This window comes from Moschus berezovskii, chromosome 6, assembly GCF_049115385.1.
Source record: "Moschus berezovskii isolate FMDL1 chromosome 6, NW_MosBer_1.0, whole genome shotgun sequence".
In the NCBI taxonomy this organism is placed as follows: Eukaryota; Metazoa; Chordata; class Mammalia; order Artiodactyla; family Moschidae; genus Moschus; species Moschus berezovskii.
In genome coordinates this window covers 72,989,818-73,008,665 of record NC_142465.1, presented here as the reverse complement: position 1 = coordinate 73,008,665, position 18,848 = coordinate 72,989,818, and the positions used below count along the sequence as shown (strand labels likewise).

The following is an 18,848-nucleotide window of genomic DNA, read 5'->3' as shown; positions in this document are numbered from 1 at the left end:
AGGACTCAAGACTGGGTTCCTCCCATAGCTCTGCCTCTAGCTCATATGCACTGTTTATACATGGTCTGGATTTGAACACCACGTCTCCAGTTTTAGTTCACGATCTTTGAAACCAAAACTCTATAAGGGACGCACTGCTATCACGCCCATTTTACAGATAAAGAAACTCAGGCACAAAGAATCTGAGTGACGTGTCTAAGGTCACAGAGCTGGGTGGCAGTGGAGTCAGATGTGGAATCCAGGCAGTCTCCTTGTCACCTACTAGGCTGTAACCTGTATGCTCCCCTATCACACAGACCATGTACTAGGGAGGGCTCCTCACCACCATCGAAGCTCACTCTGAAGAGAAGCTTTCAGAGGCTGAGTCAAGTCAAATGTCAAACAGCACTGTGTCTGGCAGGGCTCAGGGCTGTTGTTGCCACGAGCAGCATCATCAAGGCAAATCCGATTCCTAACATTTACTGAGCACCTTTTTATATCTTCATGCCCTTCCCCATCCATCCCTCGGCCCCTCAGACCTCAGCCCACCCGGCCAGAGAGAGAAGGCAGTAGTGTGCGGAGGGTAAAACTGGCCAAGCCCTGAGTCATCAGGGAGCAGACGGGGCTTTGCACTCAGCTCTGTCACCTCCCACGCTGGGGCCTTTTTCCTGGCACCCCAAACCACTCATCCTCTGGCATTTGTGAGAGAGGCAAGAGGAAGCCCCTCTGAACAGGGCACTTGAGTCAGTTTGCTCACACCGAGTCCTGAGGAGGCCCTCTTGGCGCTCCTGCATCGTGTGCTTGGTCTGACCTTTCAGAGGGTAATATAAACATCACTGCATGTGCACAGCCCTCTGATACTGCACTCGAGACGACCAAACTGCAAAGTTCCAAGACATCCTTGGGGGAGGCAGGGGGCCATGGTGCTGTCCGTTAGGCATCTTGATGGCACATGTCAGGTCAGGGAGACTCGGAAGCAGCTCTTTCTGCCCAGTTTCCTTACAAAGCACAGCGTCCTGACTCTCAAGGAGATCCTGCTGCTGGAAGGACCACAAAGGGCCCGCTCAGGGTGGGCTGGCAAAAATGCATCCAATGTGTCTACTGTCCAGCTCCAACTGGACTCTTCAGAGAACCCAGAGATGGTCATACTAAGTCAGTCAGCTGTGAGCTTTCTACTGGGCACACAATCAACGTACAAGCAGAAGGCATCATCTGTTCCTTTTGCCTCTTCCCTCAGCAGGGAAGATGAGTAAATGAAAGCGGGGCTCTGAAGGCAGACCCCGTCCTGGTTTTGTCTCTCAGCTGGTGTGGACCTTGCGGAAAGCTGGGCTCCTCTGCGCCGCAGGTTCCTCAGGTGTAAAATGAGAGTCCTAACAACAGCACTGACTTCAGAGGAAGCAAAGGACACCATTTGCATAAAATGCCTGGGGACTCCCTGGCAGTCCAGTGGTGAAGAATCCGTCTTCCAATGCAGGGGATGTGGATTTGATCCCTGGTCGGGAAACTAAGATCCCACATGCCACAGGGCAACTAAGACTGACCTCCACCATTAGAGAGCCGGCGACTAAGATCTGACACAGTCAAATAAATACGTAAATTTTCAAAAAAATTTAAAAAAAAATGCTCATGCAGTGCCTTGTACAGAACAAGCACTTAAAAAAAAATGGGAGTTCTCAGTGTGACTTTTCATCCTAACAACTCATTCCTGACCCCACTCAGCCCAATCTTCATTTATCCTCACCCCAAAAGATTCCCTGGAGGATGGCATGGCAATCCATACAGATATTCTTGCCTGGAGAATCCCATGGACAGAGGAGCATGGCAGGCTATAGTCCATAGCGTCACAAAGAGTCAGACATGACTGAAGTGACTTAGCACGCATGCACCAATCAACACATTTCTAACATGACTCCGCTTTCCTAAACTATGTCTGGTGTCCATCATTCTGTCCCTCCTATACAGTTAACTTTTTGGGGTCAGAGAAAGCATCAGATGTACCACACTGAAGTGTCAAGGAAGATTTTCCCATCTATGGTGGCTTCTCATTTTTCCTTGCTGGAGAGAGACAGGGTAAACGGGTCAGAACCCGAGCTAAAGGTGAACTGAGAACCAAGCGATGCAAGGTTTTCATCAAGGTTCTGTGTCTTAGTTGTTTCCTTGCAAAGCTCTTTCCAAAAGCATCCTTCATCTTCAAAGAGTCTGGTTGGCAACTTGACTTTGCCCTTTGAAGTCCCTTTTACATTCACCCTTGAAGGCACTGCTTAAAAAATGACACTGCACATGGCTGAGAAGAGAATAAACCTCCCCTCCTACTTCTGCCTCCACCCCTCCCCCACAAATTTGGATTCAATTATAAACTGGCTGATGTTGTCCTTTGGTCCTTCCTAAGAATAATTGGAAAGTCAACACTAAGGGCATTAAAAAGAATGAGCCTGTTTATTCATGAAGGAAGGAAAGGGGGGATAGTTTCTAATGCTATTTTCTAGCCTCTTTTTGTAACATCTTCGCCAGAGGCTTCAGGATAAATGTGCCAGCAAACAGATCAAAACGCCAGGGTAATTCTGCAATGTCAACTTTCTTAGTTTTTTAAAAAGTGTTTGTTATTTATTTGGATCTATATAACCTATTCAAATGGTGTTTCAGCCGGGCAAGAAAATACTGTGACCTCCTACGAAAGAAAGCTCATCCATAAGCGAGTGAAAAAAATCAAATCCTCTGGAAAGTTCAGGCACCGTTTGACAAGGGAAATGTTTAGAAAGCATTTGTGGGGCATCTCAGGAAATGTATGCAGTGGACAAGCCCATCTTGGCATGAATATGATTTTACTGAACATGACACGGCTGCTCCAGGGAAGATGTGAGAATACGATCTCCGTCCGCTGCAAATATTTTATAATCGTGTCAGGATATTGAAATGGAAGTTTCCGATGAAGCAAGAAGCTACATTATACATGAAACAGCTCACTACAATGCAGGTACTGGACTATAGGCAGACTTTACAAAGGAGACACCAACAGCTGAGTGGCCCGACTCTTAACCCAGACCCACAATCCCACCAAGCCTGGCCCACATCCACATGAAAGGGTTGAGTTTTAGGAGATGGGAAAGAGGTTTTAGAGTAGTTTACGAGAGAGAGAGGTATTGAAGAGCCAAAATCTTCAGCCATCTTGCAGGTGGCTGCAAACACACCCCAGTTGAGAGGCTGGGAGGCTTTGCCCTTTGTTTTAAATTGAGGGAGGGGGCCTTTGAAATCACTGAAGAATTTAACATATGTGCCCCCGACCACACCATGTGAGAGGCCTCATCTATCCGGCGTCACAGGCTCAAATCTGTGACTTCCGAGCAGCTTTGACAACAAGTAAGAACACGTGCTGAACTGGAGATCAGCCAGCCCGCTCAGTTTCATTAGGGAAGGGTTGAATGTGGCTTCCTCAGGACCAGATACCTACCCTCACCAGCTCAAGGAGAGCCCACAAGGCTCGTTCCTGGGCCGCCCACAGGGTAATGATGGAATTCTCAGTCCTGAGGAACAAAGTGGCAGCAACAAGCAGAAAAAGAGCCTCATTATGGAAAATGAAGGTGAGAGATCCTCGGGGACTGAGGAGTCTCCAAACAATCCACGAAAGGGAGAGCCTGCCAGGTCTAGAGGCAGCCACGGCCGACTCAAGACTGTGTCACTCATGCAAGAACCTTCCTGCATCTTTTCCACTTCTCCTGCCCCTCCTGCCACTCCTCCACCCCCGACCCCCACTTAAAAGCACAAGGAAGAACCTGCTCCAGCTGCAGGAGAGGCCTGCTGCATGGGGCGGGGGAGTGTGTGTGGAAGAGGGCTCGACTTTAAATGTGAAATCGAAAACCCGCTTTTTTGAGATAAAATCCACATGCCTTACAATTCGCCCATTTAAAGCGTCCTGTTCAACGGGTTTCGATAGTCACAGAGTTGGACATCCATCATCACAATTCATTTCAGGACATTTTCATTACTTGAAAGGAAACCCCGTTCCTCTCAGGCTTTCCATAGCTATCACCTCCCAGCCCCTGGTCCCCTCAGCCCTGAGCAATCATTAATCTTTGGTCTGTGTCTATGGATTTGCCTATGGAATCACACAGAATGTGGTTCTCTGTGACTGGCTTCTAACTGAAAGGACTGTATGTGCTGACCTGACACCCCAGGCCTGCAACTTTCTGGGCTCTTTCGGTGGGCCACTAGAGTCCTTCCCTCAAAGGGAAGTGGTCAGGACAAAAGGAGATGTCCCCAGTTAACCATTTGGTCTGAACCAATTCACTCAGCTTCCCCGGCTCTGCCCTGAACTGGTAGAGAAACAAATCTCCCAGCACGCCCAGCGGCAGGGCTGTCAGGATTCGAGTAATGTCTGTCCTTCCACCTGATGAAAACCTCTGTGTCAGTCTCCTCCACTTTCTTGTCCCCAAGGGCACCTGGCACGAGCCGGGCACATATCAGAGGGTCGATAAACATTCATTGCAGGCTGATGACAGACAGGAAGCAGAGAGGAGAGGGGAGGCCGTGCCCACGGGGGGCCTGTGGCAAGTCTGTGGGCAGCTCACAGGTTTTCCACTTGTGGATGGATGCGGGCTCGGGAGGGCCAGGAGGCAGCGCCAGATGGCAGACAAACTCTGATGCTCTCTGGTTACGTTTTACGCGTTTCTTTGTTTTTCAGTTTCTTTGTCACTGACATCTGCTGCTCTGCTTTGTTCTGGAGGCAAAATGTAAAACAGAAAATACTCGGGGGATACACTGTTTCTCCCCATCTCGGCTGCTCTGTTTGGACGTGCTATGTCTTTGGATCAGGACCGCCACCCCCACTCCATCCTGGTGACCCCTTCTGTTTCCCTACATTCACGACTCCTGGTATCTCCTCGCTGAAGGTGAAACTGACTCAATCTTTGCAACTGATGTGCATCAGTGAACCCCGGGGAGACCTCAGGGGACCCCAATGCAGGTAACATGGGATTCCCCACACCAGAGCCTTCTGGACACGGTGAAGCTGCTTCTAAAGCTTGAGGGAGAGTGGATCCATCTGAGAACTCACAGGAGTCATTTCAAAGGGAGACCTTTCAATGGCAGAGAGGGCAGTTTTCTAGGGAGAGCCTGGCTAGCTCCTCAGGAATTCAGATTGGCATTACTCCACAAATTGAGAGGAACGGCCCCAAAGGACAGCACGGGGTCATGTGGGCTGGGTGGCAGCACATGGGGGGAACTGCAGCCTTGGGATATGGAGTGTGTGACAGGCGTCACCAGCCACTGTGCCCACATCCTCCTGCAGATCTTACTTCTCCTCTCAGGACCCTGCCAGAGGATCTTCTTGTTACAATAGAAGCATGGAGGGCCCGGGCGCTGGTCCAGCATCACCAGTGAGAGTGGCACAGCGAGTCCTGATACTCCCGCGGGGGCAGCTGGCGAGTGGGCCATGCCCTTTCTCAGCCTGTGCCACTGTCTCGTGAGCCCTGTGAACTAGGTGTTACCCACCCCAGTTCCCAGGTGAGGGATCAAGCTCCATGAGATGGAGTAACCTGACCCAGGTCACTCAGCTGGTCAGGGAGGTTCAAATGCAAGCCTGCCCATCTGCAAAGGCTGTGGACTCTCCTAGACCGAGCAGCCACAGACGCTGGTCAGGGGCAGCCTGGGCTCTGCAGACACCCCTGTCTGGGTGCCCCTTCCTGGGTGACCATCTGAAAACGGTCTGGGAGTCTCCAAGGTGGAGGGGGTGAGACATGCACACAATGGAAGAAGTAAGAATCTTCCTGTGTGGATATAAGTGTGCCTGGCCACAACTGTGTGTTGTTTCTGTGTCTGTGTATACATGAATGTGTGTGTCTGGATCTGCCAACGTGTCTGTATACACGTGTGCTTGTATTTATAGATATATGTCTGTATTACTGTGTGTGTGTTCCTGTCTGAGGGTACATATGTGTGTGTTTGTATGTGTACGGAGTGTGGATGTGTCTGGGTGTCCAGGTATATGTGTTGGTGTGTGCTTGTATGATGGTGGGTGTGTATCGGCGAGGGTGTAAACAAGCCCTTCCATGTCAGCAGACTATGTTGCCTCTGTGGTAGAAAGTTATTCATTTCTTTCAGTTAATATGAAACAAAGGAATCTTTTCTTAAAGTTCTACTTTGGGGCCCCAAAATGTAAACTTTATGTGACTAGGTTTACAGTCTCTGAGGGAAGAATGTGCCTTTTGAAGATCAAGTCTGAGAAAACTAAGAATTCACTGCTGTTTCAAACTTCTCTGACTACTCCACAGTGGGAAATAAAGTATGTCATTGCATATATGCATACAGCATATATGTATGTACATGTATATATTTTTCTTAAAACAATACTTATCCTTACCATGTGTGATGAACTCTGATATTAAATTCTTTTCTATTTCATTTTTTCAAATGCCAGCTAAACTGATGTCACAACTCACTAATGGGAGATAACTTGCAGTTTGAAAAACACTGGTCTATAGCGACTCTTCCCCCAGCTCTATATAAAGTGACTTTATCCATCCATTTACCAAGTAAACAAAGCAGTTACTATGTGCCAACTACTTGTCTAGGTTCTTGGGAAACAAGTTTCCTGTGCTCCTGGCACTTTCATTCTAAAGGAGAAAATAAACCACAAACCCCAAAACACTGAAGATAATTTTATGTGGTGACAAAATCTCTGAAGGAAATTCAGTGGTTGGTCAGGGAAGACTTCCTGGAGGAGGTGACCCAAATGAGGGTCATGGCAAGAGGCAGGGGAGAAGGGCTGGCCAGTATTTTCTCTGCAGTCTCTGCTATCAAAGTTTAGAAATGAACCTTGACTCAGATATTGGCCATGATTCTATCCATCTTTCTCTGGCCTCGCTCCCATCTCTCCTTTCAGCTGCATGTTGCCCAAATACTTCACATCAAAATTTGGCAGCCCTATATGGGCACATATTCATTCTTTCCCTGGAACATTTCAAAATAACATTTGGTCTGATTAATTCTGTTATTAGGACAAACTCCTGGAAGACATAGTCAATCTTGTGGGGGGTGATTTGACTGGTAAAGAAGGTTCAGAAATGAAGGGGCACCAGGCAATGGGGCTCAGAGACCACATGTAGGAAAGCTCAGGTCAAAAGCGCCAGAGATTGTGGCTAAGCCTCCCCCTCAAGGCCGGCACTGCTTCTCCAGGGCATCTGCATGGCCAGCTCCCTCTCCGTCTTAGGTTCTTGCTTATATATCATCTATTCAGCAAGTCTCCCCTGCCCACACTAGTTAAACCGCAGCCCTTCCTCCTGACTGACCTACTAGACCTCTTTATCTGGTTATCCAACTCCCCATCTGGAACATTAACTCCACAAGGACAGGGATTTTTGTCACTGTCATTCCCCAGCTAGTGCTCAATACACGGCTGTTGCATGAGTCAATGACTAAGGCTCCCATTTCTTGAGCCCCTACCAGGTGCTGGGCTCTGTACCAACATGGTCTCCAGTGCTCACAGAAATCCGGCCAGGTGTCTACTATGATTCCCATTTTAGAGATGGTAAGATAAAGGCTCAGAGAAGCCTTTATCCAGATGGTGAATAAGTGCTGGATTTGGGGCCGAAATCTGGGTCTCCCTGACTCCAAACCCACAAGGCCTGATGCTTCTACCCACACAACAGGAATGTCGCACACCAAGTGCAGTAAGTCAGAAACAGAAAAACACCATATGATATCACTTATACGTGGAATCTGAAATACTGTAAAAATGAAGATATCTATGAAACAAAAACAGACTTACAGATGTAGAGAACAGATTTGTGGTTGCCAAGGGGAAGTAGATAGAGGAGGGAAGGACTGGGAGTTTGGGATTAACAGAGGCAAACTCTCATCTATAGGATGGACAGATACCGAGGTCCTACTGTATAGCACAGGGAACTCTAGTCAGTATCTTGTGATAAACCATAATGAAAAATAATATATATACATATAACTGAATCACCTTGCTGTACAGCAGAAATTAATACAACATTGCAAATAAACTACACTTCAATAGAATTTTTTAAAAAATTAATTGTTGCATAAAGCAGATGACCCAAACCAAGATCCATCCAAGAGCAAGCTCCATGGGCACAGAGCACTGCTCTTCGTTTTGCCTAAAAAGGGGGTGTTGCTAACAGCATCAAAGATGCTTCTATGACAAACAACCAGATCACCCCCTCTGAGTAGGAGGGCAGTTTCATGGTATAGTTTTATTCATAGGCAGTTTCCATGCATTTTGTTTTCCAACACACTGGGGCACATGGAACATAAACAGGCAGAAACCATGCACTGAATACCCCCTATTGGGTGTCCTGCAGTGAAAGCTGGGTGTGCAGCTTTGCATGCCCCTAGGGGCGGTCCGAGGGGTCAAGGGGGCCCAGGGAGGGGACACAACAACCTCCCATTTCCCTCTGTACCTCAGGGACAAACAGCCGAGGTCAAATTAACCAGGGCAGACCTCTGAGGGCTGGGGTTCTGGGACACCTACAGAGTGGTTTTGCTTGGGGACAGCAGCTGCTTCAAATTAGAAGCTACTCTAAACAGAGAGCAGATTCACAAGGTTTTTCTGCCCTGGAAAGAGACCAAGGGACTCGAGCCACAGTCTTGATCTTTGGACTCTTTAGGGCAAAAGCTTTTAGGGGAGGAGCTGAGAAAAGAAAGGCCAGAAGTGCCGACAGTTGAGGCAAAAGGTCCCAGCTCTCGAACCCTACCTGACCAGCAACAGTTCCCAGAACCAGAAGTGTGCAAGATTAGGGAGGTCAGGCCCAGCACAAGGGGTCACCTGTGCAGGGAGAGCTGTCTCCATTCCGTCACCCGCTCCCTCTCCCCACAGCCTCGGCCACCCCACAAGCCTGCTCAGGGGTTCAGTCCCTGCCAGCACTCCTCATCTTTGATGGGAGTCTTTGAGCTGGAGCCAGGAAGTAAGGGTGAGGCCCCGGGGAAGACCCAAGCCCAGGTAGCTCCCCAGGCAGGTGGGGCAGTGGGGACAGGCACAAAATTTTGCCTCCAGAGGACCCAGAAACAATGGGTTTCCAACTTTTCCCCAAACTGTTAAGTTCTCATAGTCTGTGCCAGGCAGGGTGTACACTGCTTTCCTCTGTTCATCTCTATATTTTCAGTTCAACAAACGTTTGCGTTCCCATTTGGTGACAAGTCAATTGGGCCAGGCCCTGGACATGTAGCCCAGTGACCAACTTGAGGCCCTAAGGATCCATTATAAGAATGGAGCAGTAACTAACAGCTAATGAGCCAGGCACTATCCTGAATGCTTTCCCCATGTTAACTCATTAATCCTTACAGCTTCACAAGTGATTCCTCAGCAGAGGCCTGAAGAAATTGAGGAAGCTAACCAGGAGTATATCTGGGGAAGCAAGACCAAGGCCAATCAGGTGTGTGCTTGGCCTTTTCAAAGAACTACAGTGAGCCTGCAATGGGGTAGTGAATGCCAGGTATCCCAGGCTTTGGGGAGGACCCAGGCCTTCACAGGGAGGTAGAGATCTGAGTGCAAGAATGACAGGACCCCACTTATATTCTAGAACAGTTCTGGCTGAAGCAGTTGAATGTTCTTTGGTGGAAAAGGATGGAAGCTAGGAGGGTCCAGGAGAGACTGGAGGAGACAGACAGCGGTGGGGTGGGGTGGGGGAAGAAGCCATTTTATTCCTGGACTATAGTTAAGACAGAGCTGAGAGGAACTGCATATGGGTTGAACATGTGGCATGAAAATGGAAGTGTCCACGTGGGCTCTGAGGATTCTGCCCGGAGCAGCTGGAAGGAGGGGGCTGCCACGACCTGAGGTGGGAGATGTGCACTGAACAGCTTTCTGCAGTTTCTGGCATGTTAAACATGCAGTGTCCAATGAAGACATCCAAGAAGCAGATGGAAGAGAAGACTGAAGTCCAGGGTGCCCCTGTGTCAGCCAAATAATACTCTGAACAGGAACTGCCGGTGCTTCATTTTACAAATACCCGATTGTGTGCCTACTATGAGCTGACACGGCTGCAGCAAACATAGCCAGAAACAAAAAGTCTCGGCTCTGTGAAAGCCAGCAGGCATGGGATGGCATGATGACAAAGGAAGATCCGGGAGAACCTAGAGATCAGAGACCTGGGATCAGCCCTGACCACCCGCCTGCTGAGTGAGCCCCCAGGTACCCCAGGGCCCAGGCCCCTCCCGGGGGGCAGCACCCAGCAGCTGCTAGTGCATGAGGAGGACTTGGACGCCAGGCTCGCATCCAACCTGAACGGAGTCCAATCTGCTGGAATCCATTATCGACTCTCGCTGACCCGCTGTCTGCTCCTGGAAACATGTCTAAACTGCACTGCCTGAGCCAACACCAGCTAAGACGAATAACAGGGGGCCAGTTAATGTCTCCACCGTGCTTTCAGACACTGCTGGGGGCAGGGAGGGATCTGGGCAGGAGCTGAGGGAGCAGGGGAGAGAGGATCCACTGCAGCAGGCTGGAGGTCATTCAGTCTCCTGGGAAGAAGGGCTGCCTCAACCCTTCTCGAAGCTTCCTGATGGACCCTGAGGCATCACCTGGGCTCAGTCCTCCAATATCCATCCCAGAGGTCTGCATCTTTGTGGCCACGTTCCGAGCTCAGGTTTGGGGCCACCAGAGTTTCTGACCTCACTGGCTGTGGGGCTTTGTGCAAAGGACTCAACCTCTCTGTGCCATTTCCATTACCTCTAAATTAGGGCTACTGTAAACTCTCACAGAATTGCTGAGAGGAGTCAATGAAATAGTAGAGCATGACCTAAAATGCTATCTGTCACGCAATAAGCACTCCCTAATTGTTAGCATTTATTGTTTACCAAGTGCCTGGAATATGTTGGCATTAGGTTGTCTTTGAAGTGGGTCATAGATAACTTGTAAACAGCAAGGTGAAGGAGACGCTATTGTGACTTACCCAAGGTGGAGAAACTCTCTCCAAGGATCTCTGAAAACGGAAGAGAGAAGAATTTCTCAGGCTGCTTGTTGAACGAATAAAAGATGGACTTTCAGAATCCAAGGTGAGTTTGACGACCACGTGCTTGGAACAGCACATGGATCTGTGAGTCCTGCCCGCTCTAGTCCAGCCTGGCTATCAGGAGCAACTGCCTGCTAGCCCACTCTGACCCCAACCCCAAGAGAGGTCGGCTCAGAGAAACAGTGGAGCCCAGGACTTGGGGAGGGAAACACAGGATGGTCTGTGGCCAGGGTCACCCTGTGCCCCTGCCATGTCCCAGCCCCCAAGTGGACATCAGGATCCATCTCCCCTGCCCAGTCCGACCAGAACCGAACACGCTAACTGGACTTTGAGCATCCTAGGCTCCAGCTTCCTGTCCGATTTCCGGCTCCATCTCTGACTTTTTCCTAAAGTCTCGCCTGGAGGGACCTCACCAGTCTCTCAAAATGGGGACTGTTTCTGAATGCTGCACCTTTAGCCTCTCCTAGCCTCGTGCATGACAGGGCGCTCCACCTACTCAGGCAGCTCAGCTTTAACCACCACCAGACCCCTGATACTAAAAGAACAACCTACCCACAATATGCCTGAGGGGTACACTTCACAGAAAGTGAGGGCCACTGGTTTTAACCTCAGTGGTTTGTTTTCCCCTGGTGTTCAATAATGTTGGGGAGGAAAGTGTCTTATTACAGGAAAAGAAAATTTTCAGATGCATAAGAAATGGTCCCATCCCTTGAATGGAGGGAGCTAGAGGTGGGAGAGAGAACAGTGGGCTTGTGAGTGGAGCCTTGAGTTTAGATTCAGCTCCGCCACTGGGTAGGAAGTCAACCTTGGGCTCAGCCTTTGAAGCTCAGCCTTCTCATGCGTCAAATGGAACAATTATAAAGATGAAATGAGAGCACGTATGTAGCCAAAGTGTAATCAGACTAGACTATGGCAGGCATTTAGCATTATTATTATTATTGTTGTTGTTACATTTTTTGCCTGGCCAGCTCCTCTGACTTTTTCTTTGTGAATCTTATGGCTGCTCACACCCTTGACCTTTCTGCTATGCCACTTTCCCCAAAAGCTACTGTAATGGGGGTAAAACTTTCTCTCTCTCAAATATTGGGTGATATTCCAATAATGTCTGGCATAGAGTGGGTACAGAATACACATTTTGAAAATATAATCAATACCATAATCATATATGGGCTTCCCTGGTGGCTCAGATGGTAAAGAATCCACTCACAATGCAGGAGACCGGCTTTGATCTCTGGGTTGGGAAGATCCCCTGGAGGAGGGCATGGCAACCCACTCCAGTATTCTTGCTTGGAGAATTCACATGGACAGAGGAGCCTGGGGTCACCAAGAGTCGGACACGACTGAGCGACTAAGCACAACATAATCATATATATGTGTATATATATAATATACATATGAATTGGGCTTCTCAGGTGGCACTAGTGGTAAAGAACTTACCTGCCAATGCAGGAGACCTAAGAGATATGGATTCGATCCCTAGGTTAGGAAGATTCCCCCGGAGGAGGGCATGGCAACCCGCTCCAGTATTCTTGCCTGAAAAGTCCTATGGACAGAGGAGCCTGGCGGGCTACAGTTCCACAGGGGGGGCAAAGAGTAGGACACGAAGCAACTTAGCACAGCACATATATATGAATTATGATATAATTATATATAATAATATATTACCAGGTCCCAGGAACCATGCTAATTGCTTTGCATATATTATGTTCATGTAACCCTCTCCATCTTACGTGAATTAATTATCAGCATTTTCCCCCACTTTACAGATGAGGAAAATGAGGCACTGAGGAAACTTGCCCAGTCATATAACTTTAATAGGAAGATGTGGGGGGTGGAACTTGAAGCCAGATGATCTGATTTTGGAAATGGTTCACTTGACCACCACAGAGCCTCATGAATACATAATTTTCGAAGAAAATGTAGGAGGGGGGAAAAAAAAACACTGATGTGTAACCTGATATTTCGAGAGTTGAGTCATAAATTATGGGTGAGGGGATAAAAATGAATAATAAATTCCAGAAGTTATGTGGGGACAGCTGTAAGAAAGATGGGCACTGAAGCAAGACTATTCTCGGTTCTAAGTGAAACTCAGAGGCGATCTGGGAAGGGCTGCAATGGAATATGAAATCACAGCGGGTTCCAGGGAGGCTCTGACCTTACCACTCAGTAAGCTGGGGATGCCATTATTCCCTGCCCCCAATGAGCAATACTTTGCAGTCCCTGGAAGCGGAAGACTAAAATCCCTTCTCCAGATCACTGAAGAGATCTATCTGAAGGCAGAAAATGGGGGCTCTGATTACTCTGCTTATTTTACAGATGAGAAAATGGAGGCCCAGGGAAGTGAAACAGCTTGTCTGAGGTCCCACAGTAGGTAAGAGGAAGCCGTGTGTTACTGATCAACTTCATTCATCCATTCATTCATCTAACAGACACATGATGGAATTTACTGTCTGAAATTTACCAGGAGGTAAGTGAAGAGGAACTCAAAAGCCTCTTGATGAAAGTGAAAGAGGAGAGTGAAAAGGTTGGCTTGAAGCTCAACATCCAGAAAACAAAGATCATGGCATCTGGCGCCATCACTTCATGGGAAATAGATGGGGAAACAGTGGAAACAGTGTCAGACTTTATTTTGGGGGGCTCCAAAATCACTGTGGATGCTGACTGCAGCCATGAAATTAAAAGACGCTTACTCCTTGGAAGGAAAGTTATGACCAACCTAGATGGTATATTAAAAAGCAGAGACATTACTTTGTCAACAAAGGTCCGTCTAGTCAAGGCTACGGTTTTTCCCGTGGTCATGTATGGATGTGAGAGTTGGACTGTGAAGAAAGCTGATCGCCGAAGAATTGATGCTTTTGAACTGTGGTGCTGGAGAAGACTCTTGAGAGTCCCTTGGACTGCAAGGAGATCCAATCAGTCCATTCTAAAGGAGATCAATCCTGGGTGTTCATTGGAAGGACTGATGCTAAAGCTGAAACTCCAATACTCTGGCCACCTCATGCAACGAGTTGACTCACTGGAAAAGACTCTGATGCTGGGAGGGATTGGGGGCAGGAGGAAAAGGGGACGACAGAGAAGGAGATGGTTGGATGGCATCACCGACTCAATGGACATGAGTTTGAGTGAACTCCGGGAGTTGGTGATGGACAGGGAGGCCTGGCGTGCTGTGATTCACGGGGTTGCAAAGAGTCGGACACGACTGAGCGACTGAACTGAAGGACCATGTTCCCAGTGACAATTGAGACCAGGGCCATTCCGTAGAGATGCAATGCAGGCCACACTGGTACTTTAGAGTGTTCTAGCAGCCACATGAAAAGAGTAAAAAGAAATGGGTGGTATCAATAACTTATCTCAAAAGATCCAAAATATTACTGTTTTAATATGTCATCAATATTTAACAAATATTAATGATGTATTCTCTTTAGTGAGAGTACTAAATCTTTGAAATTCAGTGTGCATTTAACACTAATAGCACATCTCAGGTTGAACTGACTACATTTCAAGGGCTCAATGGCCACATGTGACCAGTGGCTACCATATTGGAGAGTATAGATCTGGAACCATGGTTCTCCATCTCACTGTGTATTGGGATCACGTACAGAATTTGTTAAAAATACTGATTTCCAGGTCCTACTCAGAGATTCAGTTCAGTAGATCTGGGGTGAGGCCTGGGACTCTGTAGTTTAACCAGCATTTCAGGGGATTCTGATGTAGCTCATCATTATGGAACCAGTGAGCTCCTAAAATGCAGCCTAATAAATATCAACCAGATAGCCAGTAAGGCCCCTTCTCAAATTGCTGTGGACTAAGAAAAGTTTGATCCGCATTAAAGACAACATCTGATAACATTCAGTTGAATTATTTTGAAAAAGAGTTTTCAAGTAGATAGTGCTTGCTTTAGATAAGATTTCCTGATTAAAAATAGAGTCATTGGCACACATTATGTTAAACTCTTTAAGAACTAATCAATTATCTTAAGATTAAACAAACAAACCTTCTGACATGCCCCCAGCACTAATTTGCTCAACAGCAAACTTCCTTAACAAACAATGGACAGTTGGGTGGCAGTGATACCTACACTGAACTGTTAAGTTCAGCAATGAAGGCGTTGGGAGATATTCATTAAAAGCTTTATTTAAGCACCTTGGTATGCCAGACACACCCCTCGGCCTGAGGTTACAGAGGTGAATGAAGATGGGTCATGCTCATGAAGAGTTTGCACAGTTGTTGCCAAGATGGGTAACAATGTGCAAAGCCCTATGGGAAAACAGGAAGGAAAAAATCAGGTCTGCCTTGGAGCATAGGAGAAGCCCCTCTGATAGGAACCGAGCTGAGCCTCTAGCCTCTATGAAATGTTTAGGTAGAGACCAGGAACTTTGGCAGAGGGAGTGAGGACAGTGTTTTGAGTGTTTGGAGAACTATGGGCAAGGATTTTGGATGCCTGGGGTGGAGAAGGCAGAGAGCTTGCTGGGGGAAGGGGCTGGAGTTGGGATGGTGAAATGCCTTGAAGGCCAGGCTAAGGCATGTGGATTCAGTCCAGCAGGTAACAGGGGCCACAGCTGTAGTTACACAGATGCACATAGCACAGCTTTGGTCAATGATAGATGGATAAATTGGTTGATAAATGATAATATGAAATGAATGGAAGTCTTAAAGTGGGGGAGGGGAAATTGAAGCCAGAAGGCCAGTAAGGTTGAGGTTCAGCTGGTGAGAGGCAGGTAATGAGACTTGGACCAAGTGCTGACAGCAGATGGGAGATGAAGCTCAGATAGTTTTCAAAAGACCCAGAGGAAGAAAGTCAAGACTTGGTGAAATTGCTGTAGGGAGTCACCCTTCACTTGGCTAAGGCCAGTAAGCAATGCTGTTGTGCTAAAGGCTGAAAAGTTCCAGGAAAAAGGGGAGAGGCTCATGAAGCCAGGATCTCTTAAGAGCCTGTAGAAGGAGGATGCCGAATCTTAGGATTTACAAGGTATTCCTTTTTGTGGGCTGATGACATTTCTGTACCAGCTCCTCATTTTCCCCTTAGTTTACAATTTTTTCAACAGAGAGGTCATAAGAAGTGCAAAACATCTGCCAAATCAAGTGACTGGGAGGATACAGGGAAATAGAAGCCCTCGCCCACTGCTGGTGGGTGTCTTGACACACAGATTATAGAGAAACTCTTGTATCTGGAGGTGGACATGCACCATAATGTTCAAATCAGTGCTGTTTCTAATGACACAAAGTTGGAAAGAACCTATGTTTCCATCTATAGAGAGATGGATAAATAAAATGTGGTATGGTCATATGAAGGAACACAATACAGCAATTAAACCAAGAGATCCATGGGGCTGACCCTCAAAACACAAGGTGGAGTGGAACAGGCAAACTGAAGAAAAACATATTCAGGATGATAGCATCTATATGAATTGCGGACTCTCACACCTGAACTATATATTATATATGACTACACACAGTGGAAGTTAAAGTGTAAAAACACAGACTGAGATTTGTAGTAAATTCATAATACAAGGCTGAGAGGAGGGGGGCAAAGAAGAGGTTCAAAAGGGATTTCTACACTGATGACAATTTATTTCTGTTATATAGCAGACCTATAAAAGAGCTGAAGCAAAGATGCCAAGATGTTATATTCGTTCATGTGGGATGGTGAATAGAGTGCTTTTCATCAGTATATCATTTGCTATGTTTCTCTTTGGGCTTCCCAGGTGGCTCAGTGGTGAAGAATCTGCCTGCCAACGCAAGAGACACAGGAGACACTGGTTCGATCCCTGGGTTGGGAAGATCCCCTGGAGAATGAAATGGTAACCTACTGCAATATTCTTGCCTGGAGAATTCCATGGACAGAGGAGCCTGGCAGATGACAGACAGTCCAGGGGTCACAGTCGGACATGACTTAGCAACCTAGTGTGCACATGCAGGCTTCCTTTTATCTTCAAAAATGTCCCAAATTCAGAAAGGAAGGGAGGAAGTGGGGAGGAACGGATAGGGGAGGCAGGGAGGGGAGGGAGGAGGGGGGAGAAAGAAAAAGAAATGGAGTGGGTGGGAACGAAGCAGAAGGCTTAGAAACTGTTCACCAAGCCCCCTACCGACTGAGGGCTTCACACAGCAAAGAGGGTGCAGATGGTGATTTAACATACCTGGGGGTCCCCCTGGGTCTAACACCATATTCTGTACACTCGGAATGACTGCCCTGGTGAGGGCAAAATAAACTCCTTTCCTGAGCATCCCTTTCTCAGCCCAGCACTGCTGCCAAATGGGGGTGGGGGTCACATCATTCCTTCACACAAGGTCCTCTATACATGTTCACCTCCACCAATGTTGCTCCTCCCAGGCTGCCCCACTGTTCCCGGCACTCTAGAGCATGACTGCACAGCCGTCTCACATCCAAGTCACGCCTGTGTGTGGCACGGACCGGACATGCCCAAGAAAGGAGAAGTGTGGCAGGGCACACGAGGGCTGCTTCTGACAAGGATGCCTCCGCCACCTCTGGCCAAACACTCTGGGACGCAGAATTTTCAAAATGATTTAACAGTAAGTTAAAGCACAGGGAGGGTAGAATTGAGTGCAAGGAAGCATTCTTATCACTAATTACAAGACAAGATGGAAGTATCTGCCTGGAGCTCCCTCCTTGTTGCCAGGAACAGTGCCTCAGTGTCTTTATGTGTCCAGGGCTTTGCAGAGTGGGTGTTGAAGAAATGCTTGCTCATGAAGTAGAACTACATGACCTCCCTTCTGCCACACACACACACACACGTTTTTGAGGACTATGTTTCTGTTTTCAAGTTTTCTGTCTCTTAATGGGGCAATGTCAGCTAATGATTAAGGATGTTTGATTCTGGAACCAAACTGCCTAAGTTCTTGGAACAGAAATGAAGTCTCTCTATGATCAGTACCTTCACCTCATAGGATCTTCAAGAGCCGAGCTCTCAGCACAGTAGCTGGCACACAGGAAGTACTCATTAACCGCTAAGAATGGTCACTAGCTGGTCCTCATGGCAAACCAAGTGAATGGGCTATACCATGTCCATTTTACAAATGGGCAAAGCTGAGGTTCACAGAAGTCCTCTGACATGCTCAAGGTCACACAATTTACTGGTAAATGACAATGCCAGGATTTGAGGGCAATTTATCTATCTCTAAAGAACTCCCCAGGCCCCTAGCTGTTGCAACATCCCAAGAGCTGATTCACGGACCAACAACTTCCAGAATCTTCTCCTGCCAGCAAAGGGTCTGGTGGGAGCTCTCTAAGCCAAGTGGAAGCTCCCAACTTCTGCGGTGTGGGAGCCGGGAATCTGACTTAGGTCCGAGGAACTTTCATTCCCACATCAAAGATGAGAACTGAAAGTCACTCTGACTAAGCACACAGGGAGGGCAGAAAGTTCTGAGGCAAAAGGAAGGTACAAATGGGCTTTAATCACTCTTCACTCACCCCAGGACTCATGCCAGAGATGAAGGCTTTGGTGACATCTCGGTTTTTTTTTTTTTTTTTTTATCCCAGGAGTTCAAAGAACCTCACACCCATTCCATCACATTCAGGCTTCATTTTCCTGAAGTAAACACGATCCCAGGTAGAATCCTGGCCGGAGACCCAGGGGAAGGCACATCCTACGTCACGCTCATTCCTTCCACCAGGGTGGTAGTGGAACAAGGACTTGTGTGCCTGACCATGGCCCCAGGTTTTGCACAGATATGACTACCAAAAACACGTTTAAAAGAACCTGTGAATGGTGTCCTGGCTGCCAGGTATAGCTCTGACCTCTCAGAGCCTGGTGCGGTGCCTGGCACAGAATAAGTGCACGATGGATGTTGAACAAGAGAAAGGGGACATAACCAATGGATGCTCACAGGGTCATCCAGCAGCCCCGGGAAGTGTGTGTGGTGTGTGTGTGGGGGGGGGGG

At 47.7% G+C, this 18,848-nt stretch overlaps 1 protein-coding gene across 5 annotated transcripts in view; it reads right to left on the bottom strand.

Annotated features, from left to right (window-relative positions):
• The window catches only part of CHST11 (carbohydrate sulfotransferase 11), a 270,817-nt gene that overhangs the window by 50,260 nt on the left and 201,709 nt on the right, over window positions 1–18,848 (bottom strand). For 3 of the 5 annotated variants that reach the window (XM_088837159.1, XM_055394667.2, XM_088837160.1), the window contains exon 3: window positions 10,890–10,919. The exons of the other annotated variants lie outside the window; for them this stretch is intronic. In XM_088837159.1, the coding sequence (XP_088693285.1) occupies window positions 10,890–10,919 (30 nt within the window). The remainder of the gene's footprint in view (window positions 1–10,889; window positions 10,920–18,848) is intronic. 5 annotated transcript variants of the gene reach the window in all.